We start from the raw sequence: 9,129 nt of genomic DNA on the forward strand, positions 1-9,129 counted from the left end.
TTTTTTTTTTTTTTTTTAAGAATTATTTATTTATTGTATAGGCGCATACCTTAACAATCTTCAGACACACCAGAAAAGGGCACCAGATCCCATTACAGATGGTTGTGAGCCACTATGTGGTTGCTGGGAACTGAACTCAGGACCTCTGGAAGAGCAGTCAGTGCCCTTTTTCTTTTCTTTTCTTTTTTAAGATTTATTTATTTATTATAAGTAAGTATACTGTAACTGTCTTCAGGCACACCAAAAGAGGGCATCAGATCTTACTACAGATGGTTGTGGGCCACAACTAGCTTTAAAGGGCTGGAGAGATGGCTCAGAAGCTAAGAGCACTGGCTGCTCTTCCAGAAGTCCTGAGTTCAATTTCCAGCAACCACATGGTGGCTCACAACCACCTGTAATGGGATCTGACGCCCTCTTCTGGCACGCAGGTGTACAGGCAGATAGAACACTCATACATGAAGTAAATAAAATAAGTAAATAAATAACGGAGAAACAACAAAAGAACTCCTCTAAATCCAGCCAGCTTTATAAATGTTGGTGTGGTGATGGAACCTAAGGGTTTTCACTGCTTAGCCACAGCCTCTTACTGTACTCCCCCACCCCCTCAGATATCACAGACAGGGACTCCAGACAGGCAGTGCTGGCCACCAGCTGAGTGGACTGTGTCCTCACTGCACACACATCTGGACATGCTAAGCACCCCGAAGCTTCTGCCCAGTAAGAGGCGCCAGGCTTGGGGAGAGATCAGCACGCTGGGGCAGAGGTCCAGCTGCGTGGGCCAGAGCCAGATAGTGCTCACAGGGCACATGGGGATGCACACAGGGCTCGCTCTGGATGGGGTCTGGACAGATTCCTCTGCCACTGAGTTAGTATTGATGCTACAGTGTGTGCCGCCATGCTGGCTCCAGTGTGCTGGGGAAGGCTGGCTGCCAGTGTCACCTGTAGGTACCATGGGTGTGACCAGCGAGTGGGAGCGGCAGTCACCCAGTGCCCGCTGTACAGTGATACGTTACAAAGGCTCTTGAGGAATGACAACACAGGCAACCGTCTGCTGTGCTGTGTATTATATTTAGAAGTCTACAAATCAGACCTTTTAAGAAAGTCACAAAATAGTCATCTGAAATCACATTTTTGGTTCATCAAATTCCAAATATATTTTACTGCGCTGAACAATATATTCTGGTGCTGTCTAAAACACAGCCAAATGACTTTATTGATTTACATCCACCCTGTAACTTTTGGAATATCAAGGACAAGGTAAAAAAATATTAACAAAACTACCCAATTATAATCGCCCTCTCCCTGGCTCTGAGCTTCGTCCTGAAGCCGCACTGCTGTCTTCTCAGCCTGAGCTCCTGGTACTGCTGACTTCTCTGAGTGTACTTGGGAGCCCTGGGATGGCCCCGATCTTCCTCTCACAGGGCAGCGACACCATGTTTATTCCCAGGTCGCAGTGAACACCCTTGGCATCATAGAAGCTCAGGTTGTTAAAAGAACTGACTGGGGGACACTTTTAAGAGTAGAGAATGTACAAAATAACTTACAGAGTGACAGATGGCTTTAAGTGTGTGTTGTGTGAAATCTTGTTGTGTGGGGACACACATGAAGCAATCTGTCAGCAAGGGGCTGGGCACTTCTGGTCTTGTTTTTGTTTTTGTTGTTTTGCTCCTTTGCAGTGAGAAGTAAGCGCTGGGGATTGATTTCCCTGGCCCAGCCAGCACCAGCTGGTGCCGTGGCCCTGAGCCCACAGTCCATGGATGCTCTCGTGGCTCCAGGTGAAGGCTCCCAGCCTGGAGAGAGGTGGGAGGAGCCTGCAGCTCGGGCTTCCGGTTCTTGGAACTAAAGATGCCCCAAAGATAAAGCAAGGACACAAGGAGCTAATTTAAACCAGAAATGAAAGCAAAATCCCACCTACATAGATATGGGGATGTCTCAAAGGAAACACGGACACTCAGAAATGTGCAGGTGCCTCGCCAACTAGTAGAGCCTGCCCGCAAAGCAGCTGGGGCGTCGGCGCAGCCAGATGTGGTCTCAGGTCCATCTGAAGTGGAGTTTTACCAGGTTGGACAGCCTGGCACCAGGATTAAGAGCCGTAGCGATCCTAAAGGGAACCAGACCAACATTAACTACCGATACACTGCATCTGTGTCCTGCCATGCACACACGGTGCGATTGCTATTGATGAAGGACACCTGGCTCTTGGCACTGGCCACAGTCTCTGCATAAAGAGCAGCTGAGTGGTGCCAGCACTGCCTCGGTCTCTCCATGGCCAGGAGGGCAAGTGGGGCCTGGAGACCTGCCCGGGATTACACCTTGTAAGGGGTGCCCAAGGCCTAGGGCTCCCAGGCTGGACTAAGGATTGCATAGTGAGACCCTGCTTCAAAGAAAATGCTGGGCACGGTGCCGTGTACCTTTAATCACAGCACTCAGGAGGCAGAGCCATGGAATCTCTACATAGTAAGCTGCAGGTCAGCCAAGACTACACAGAGAGACCCTGACTGGGGGGTGGGGGGTAAAACAAGACAGCAGAATGCTACAAGGGTTACCCCAGAACAGGGAGATAGTGGGTGGTGTCCACATCTTCTGTGGAGCCGAGAGATGGCTTTGTAGTTTAGAGCACTTGTTGCTCTTGCAGGAGAGCTGGGTTCAGTTCCCAGCACCCACATGGCAGCTCACAACCACCTATAACTACAGTTCTGGGGACTTAATCCCTTCTGTGAGGCCAGGCATGCATACATATGTACACACATGCAGGCAAAAACACTCATATCAATAAAACAAAATAAATGAATCTAAATTTTTTAAAACAGAATCTCCAGAAATATATGAATTCCAGTAGGAACTTAGAAAACACTGTCAGTGTTGGTGGCGCACGCCTTTAATCCTAGCACTCGGGAGGCAGCGGTAGGCGGATTTCTGAGTTCGAGGCCAGCCTGGTCTACAAAGTGAGTACCAGGACAGCCAGGGCTACACAGAGAAACCCTGTCTAGAAACAAACAAATAAACAAACAAAAAAGAAAACACTGTCCTGAGGCAGGGTCTCAGCCCAGACAACCCTTGAATTCATGATCTTCCTGCCTCAGCCCCCAGTGGCTGTGATATATAGACAATATTACAGTGTATTTCACCGTGCCAGGCTTTCATGATGCCTGGGTCACTCTGCAGCACAGCCCCCAGCCCCCAGCGGCAGCTCCAGGACCCCAGGAGCTCCAGCATTGCCTCACTCACCTGAATGGACGTCATGACCCCGTTGGCGAAGACAGAAAGTTTTCCAGCAACGGAGCGCACACCTTGCTTGAACTGCGCCATGTCCGGGGCATTGGGCAGCACGTTGGAGAGGTTGTAGTTTCCTGCACACAGAGAGATGTCAGCTTGGCCCTCTTCTAAGGGCATGTGCAGCCCAGTGAACCCACCCTACTCTCTTGCCTCCTTCCAGGCATCAGTTGTGTCCAGAGAGAGGGACCTTGCAGTAGGGCAGTGGCAAGTATTGGTCACAGCACACAGTTCCTTCAGCCACCACAGCAAGGGCAACAAGGGACTCTGTCCAGTGACTCTAAAGGCTCAAACTGGAATCAGGCATATCACCATGTCCAGCACTGGCCATGGGGTACTGGAGGTATTGGGAAGGGCAGCAGGCAGGCTCCATCCATTCTCTATACATTCGCTCATTCATTCAACAGACACATGCAAGGGCTCTGTCAAGTGCCAAGGGCACAGAAAAAGATGGGTGCTCCCCATGAAAGAACTGTTGTAGTCAGGTCACCAGGTGCCTCACCCCTGACGTTGAGTGAGGTACAAGCACGTAGAGGCCTGAGGTGTGTCCACAGGTTCAGGGCAGCCAGAGGGGAGAACTAGGGAGGTCAAAGGAGCCAAGCTGAAAGCTGGTGACTAGGCACAAGGACAGGACATTCGCCCAAGGACAGGGCTCTAGCACATGGGTTGAACTTCCAGAGAAGGGGGCATGGGGGCATGGGGGCAGCCAAGATGAGGGAAGGACAGAGCGCAAACAATCCGAAAGGCCTGGACCATGGGAGGGGCTGCAGACAAGGAGCCTGGGCGACATCCAGCACTCAGGGCTGCCCCTCCCCTTCTTTAACATTATGAGCCAAATTCTCAGAAGTGAGACCAATCAAGAGAAAAGCCTATGGCTTTACAAATGGCGAATGTCACAGGGTTCAAAACACGGGCAGGTACTTGTCTGAGACAGGCACTGCAGCCTCCGATGTGCTAATGTCATAGGTCAGTGAGTGAGCAAGAATCTGGCCCTCAGGGTGCTGCCACCTGAGAGCATGGGTAAGGAGCTTGCAGGCAAAGGCCTAAGAACACACTGAGCCCGGAGTTGCAGGCCCGCATGCCCACATGCTCACACAGGCTGCACGCCTGGCCCCTGAGCCAACTTTGCATGGAGGCAGCTCAGCAAGAGGGTGGTTCCGGATGTGGGGCCATATGTTATGTTACACTGGAACAATCTGTCCTTGAAAGAGACACTGGGGGGGGGGGGCAGTTGGGGAGATGGCTCTGTGGATAAAGAACTCATCAAGTGTGAGGAGGAGTTTGGATCATAGTGCATGACAGGCGTGGCAGCCCACCTGTAATTCCAGATTGAAGGGAGGAGACTGCAGATCTCCCAGAGCAACCTGCCAGTTAGACTAGTCTGATCTGTGAGCTCTGGGTTCAATTAAGAGACCTGCCTTAAAGAATGGAGAGTGGAGAGTGAAGGGGGAAGATTCCTACCAGTCTCTGTCTTCCACGTGCACAGGTGCACACACACACATACACACATACATACAACACACTCTTACATGCTAAAAGCACCAAGGGATAAGCGGGGAAGTGGGAAATAGCCTTTTCCTAACATGGCTGTCACAGTTTCCCCTACTCTCGAATCTGTGGCCCTGAGCACTCTATCCTTCCCACACAGGGCCCAGACCACAGCCCACACACTCCCTGGCCCTGCTGTGCTGGTGGCTCTGATGATCTCCGCGCTTCCCACTCAGTCTTTCAACCTTCTCTGCCAGGGATCAGCCCTGAGTACCATGCACGATGTCTAGTCACGCCTCATAGAGCATCTACTTCCCAGGAAGCACATACATGGGCCATGAACCCCAGCCTGCTTGATCTGACCCCTGCTAGTGATGGGGATGAGGCCACACAGACCTGCTTCCAACACTAGCATAGACTCTTTGCAGCCATGCATGCATGCCAAATGAGGAGTACTTAGCAGGCAGATCTCCGAGTTCGAGGCCGGCCTGGTCTATAGAATGAGTAGTCCTCTGTAAGGCTATCCAGCAGCTAGGAGGCGGGGTAAGGGGGTTCAGGCAGGCAGCCACAACAGTCCCACCTACCTGAGCTCAGTAGAGGGGCAAGCTCTGCTCAAGGCAGACAGCTAGCCATAGTCGCCATAGTCGCCAGAGTTGCCACAGTCAGGGGTGGCCTGGCGTCCTAGGGAGTACCTCACAATACCCTGAGTTGCTATGGGCCCAGGATCAGAGTTCAGTGGACCTTTGTTCTGTGGTTGGGGCAGGAGGAAGTCTGAGCTGGCCTGAGCTCTGTAACCATGTGCAGGGCAGAAGGGTGTGTTCCCTTCAAAGAGCTCTCTCGTTTTTTTCTTTTCTTCTTTTTGTTTTGTTTTGCTTTGTTTTTATAACAATAATGTTTTGGAGTAAATGTTCCAGGAAATTCTTTAGAAAAGCATTCAGAGACTTCAACAGCCTTGGTCTTGGGACTGAGCTGTCTGACTGGCTCTGATACTGCCAGGGCAGGCGCTCTGCCGGGAGACCTTGAGGAGGCTGAGTGCCTTTGTGCCAGGGTCACATCTCAGCAGGAAGCTGGCCTGACAGAAGGCTAGGATGTGAGGGTCAGACTGAAGCCAGGAGTCAGGGTGGCTTTAGCTAAAGCTTCACTGGGCAGTGACTGACCAAGAACAGCAGCCTCTGCCCTGTCAGGCACCAGCCTGCAGCCACCTTGCCAGCACACTGCAGCCTAGAATGGCTCTCCTGGCTTAAGCCCAGGAAGCTGGTTAGTGCTGCTGTATCTAAGGCCCAAACCTCCACACAGAAAGTGCCAGAGAATCGAGACTACCCTACTCCTCCTCTGTGGAAGCTGCTTCCAATCCACATGTCTGATCCACATGTCTGACAGATGGTGTGGTTACCCTACACAGGATGGTTACCCTACACAGATGCTCAGGCCTTCTGCACACCAAAGCCAGTCAGGTTGTGAAGTGTGCAATCCAGCGTACAGAGAGCACTCAGCCTGCAACGCTGGTGCCTGAGATCTCTTCCTCTTAGTTCTTTTCCTGAAACGACCTCAAAGGCTGCTGCCATTTCACGCTCGCCCTGTGGCCTGGTGGGCTGTGCGCGGTGTTCATGCAGGCCTTCTGGGATAGGGGGTACAGAGGTCAATGCAGAAGGCACAGCTCTGTCCAGACAGTGAAGGGCTTACTCTGAGCTCCTGGGTGGACTCCAGCCCGGGGATGACCAGACGCCCCGTGCAGAGATGTAGCAGGCAATGCAGCCAGGCCCTTCCTCTCCGCCTGTCCATTCCCAAGCTGTACCGAGTCTTTTTCAGAGTTACTCACTCCTTCCTACCTGTGCGTCCTGAGGGCTCAGGGCCTGTGAGGTGGCTCCTGGGACTCACTCCAGGACTGATACTGTACACAGTATCTCAGGTCAACCACTCCACAGGCAGGAGACAGAGGCCAACTAGCCAGTGGCTGGCATCTCACAGGTCACAGGAACCCCTGCCACCTCTATGAACAATGACCTTGATACTAAGTTGCCAAATGACAGGGGCACTGTGGCATAAACGGCAAGACTTCCATCTCAGGGGACACCTCAGCTCTCGTTGCTCACATAGGGACAAGGCGTAGGGTACTAGGTGTGGAATCTTGGGAAGGGAAGGTCCTATGGGGATGCGTGCGCTGGGGCTGTGGATGTCCTGGAGCCCTGGTGAGCCTCTCACCTGCAGTCTGCTTCCTCTGCTCATCAAAAAGATCTGCAGAGCTTATGGAGGAGCTGGTGGAGAGCCTCTCCAGCCGCGCCCGGGTTTCGAACTAGGCAGAAATAGAGGCAGAGTCAGACTCCAAGAACTGCTGAAGAGAGATGGGGGTGGGCTTGTTCCCTTGGTTCTCCACCTCCCAGGTCACCCCAAGCCAGGGCCTGGAGATGATGGAGGTCACAGGTGGGTAGGGCAACATCCCACATCACTGTCATTATGATCAGTATGAGGGGCAGCCAGAGTTCACACACTGCTCTCGCTATTCCTTAGAAATGCCCACACCACTTAGCACATCAATTTGAATGGCTTCAAGGGTGTATGTGTGTGGGTGTGTATGTGTGTGTATATATGTGTATACGTGTATGTGTGTGTATGCATGTATATGTGTGTATGTGTGTATGTGAGTGTATATATGTGTGTGTGTATGTGTATGTATGTGTATGTGCATGCATGTATATGTGTGTATGTACGTGTGTGCATGTGTGTATGTGTGTGTATATATGTGTGTGTGTGTATATCTATGTGTGTGGGTGTGGGGTGGTACTGATATTGGAACCCCACACTTGCTTTCAGTATGTTAGGCAAGTGCTCTTCCAAGACTTGCCCTTCGGCCTATCAGTTTTAAGTGTTGGAGGAATCCCTTTGGCCATGAGGCCTCTGCTCTGAGACAAACCAGCACCCCAGGGAACAAATGAGCAGTCAGAGTTCAGATCCCCACCCCAACTACCACTCCCTGCATTTGAGCACTGGAGGAAAAGGAAGAGGGCTTAGCTTCAGCTTAGCCAGACTCCTGAGACAGGACAGCTGGGCAACGCAGCATCTGCCCACAACACATCCAGGCTGCATTTCACTGTGGCTAAGCTGATGAAAAGCAACTGCTGCCACATAAAAACCTCCTAAGTTTACTCAAAAGCCACTGGCTGATGCTGTTTTCTCTAGAGAGGTAGGACAGCAATGAGCTGGGGTCCCTGACTCCTCAGTCTCTCGGGTGCCTCAGGCAGGCCTGGGAGTCTCTGGCCAGGTCCCTTCTCTCTCAGCAGCCTGTCCTCACACGGTCCCCACAGCGAAGCTTCCTTCCTGGTTCTCATGGTCACTGTAGGAGCTCTCTGTGCTCTTACATCTGTCTGGGCTTGAATTCCAAAGTACATGTCTGAGGAGATGGCCTTGACGTTGCCAAACTTCTTCTGGGCTTCATCTGTGCTGCCAATGGGCTCATATTCTGGCTTCCGGCGAGCACTGGGCCTACAGAAAACACAGCAAGCTGTGGTAAAGCAAACTCAGTTCACACTTCCACTAGTATGGAGTCCTGCAACTCAGCTATGTTAGAAAACACTACACTGAGTGCACAAGGACAAATCTATCACACAGCGTATAAACTGCATGGGGCTAACAGGGACATCCCAGTTATGGGGCAACCTCAGGTTCCATGTGTAAAGTCCCTTGTGTGGACAATAAATGATGGCCTCCTGCCATCAACTGTAGAGGAAGCTCTTCAGCAGGTGAGCTGTGGGGACCACCCCAACCTGAGACTCTGCAGTCAGGTGACAGAGTTCAGAGCCAGATGGGCAAAGGCAGTTATGGGACAAATAGTCCACACAGCGTCTTCCTGCACAGGACAATCAAAAACCAAACGGGCAGTGGCCTGTGGCTGAAGACAGAGCAAGGAACTTGGGGGCGACAGAATGCCCTGTGCCTTGTTCTTGATGGTCACTACACAGCCATATGTTAGTTGAAATTATGAGAACTGAATCGGTGCTAATGTGGTGGCATGAGCTGTAATCTGAGGCAGAGGCAGGAGGATGCCAATTTTGAGGCTAGCCTGGGCAACTCTGTGAAACACTGCCTCAAAATAAAGCATACAATTAAATTGAAGAGGGCACAAGTATAGTTCAGTACAGTGTGGTTGGCAAGCAGGCGTCAGGCGCTGGGTTTTATCCACTACACCCTCTGGCCTCCAGATATCAGTCCCCCACATATACACCCATGCCCACATATTCTTAGCCCCACACATACATATGCAGGTATACACATCTCCATACATATATGCCCAGGACCACACACACAGACACAGCTCCCTGGCCCACATGTGTATATTATACATATATGCCCAGGACCACACACACAGACACA

The 9,129-nt window shown here is 51.6% G+C and overlaps 1 protein-coding gene across 6 annotated transcripts in view; it reads right to left on the bottom strand.

Moving 5' to 3' along the window:
- Positions 1 to 1,049: 1,049 nt before the first annotated feature.
- Arfgap3 (ADP ribosylation factor GTPase activating protein 3) overlaps positions 1,050 to 9,129 on the bottom strand; it is a 48,719-nt gene continuing 40,639 nt past the window's right edge. For all 6 annotated transcript variants that reach the window (XM_029469989.1, XM_021183537.2, XM_021183535.2 and 3 more), the window contains exons 13-16: positions 8,118 to 8,241; positions 6,964 to 7,054; positions 3,229 to 3,350; positions 1,050 to 2,101 (exon numbers count right to left, since the gene is read on the bottom strand). In XM_029469989.1, the coding sequence (XP_029325849.1) occupies positions 2,084 to 2,101; positions 3,229 to 3,350; positions 6,964 to 7,054; positions 8,118 to 8,241 (355 nt within the window). In that variant the 3' untranslated portion in view covers positions 1,050 to 2,083. The remainder of the gene's footprint in view (positions 2,102 to 3,228; positions 3,351 to 6,963; positions 7,055 to 8,117; positions 8,242 to 9,129) is intronic.

The sequence above is a fragment of the Mus caroli genome, chromosome 15 (assembly GCF_900094665.2).
Source record: "Mus caroli chromosome 15, CAROLI_EIJ_v1.1, whole genome shotgun sequence".
In the NCBI taxonomy this organism is placed as follows: Eukaryota; Metazoa; Chordata; class Mammalia; order Rodentia; family Muridae; genus Mus; species Mus caroli.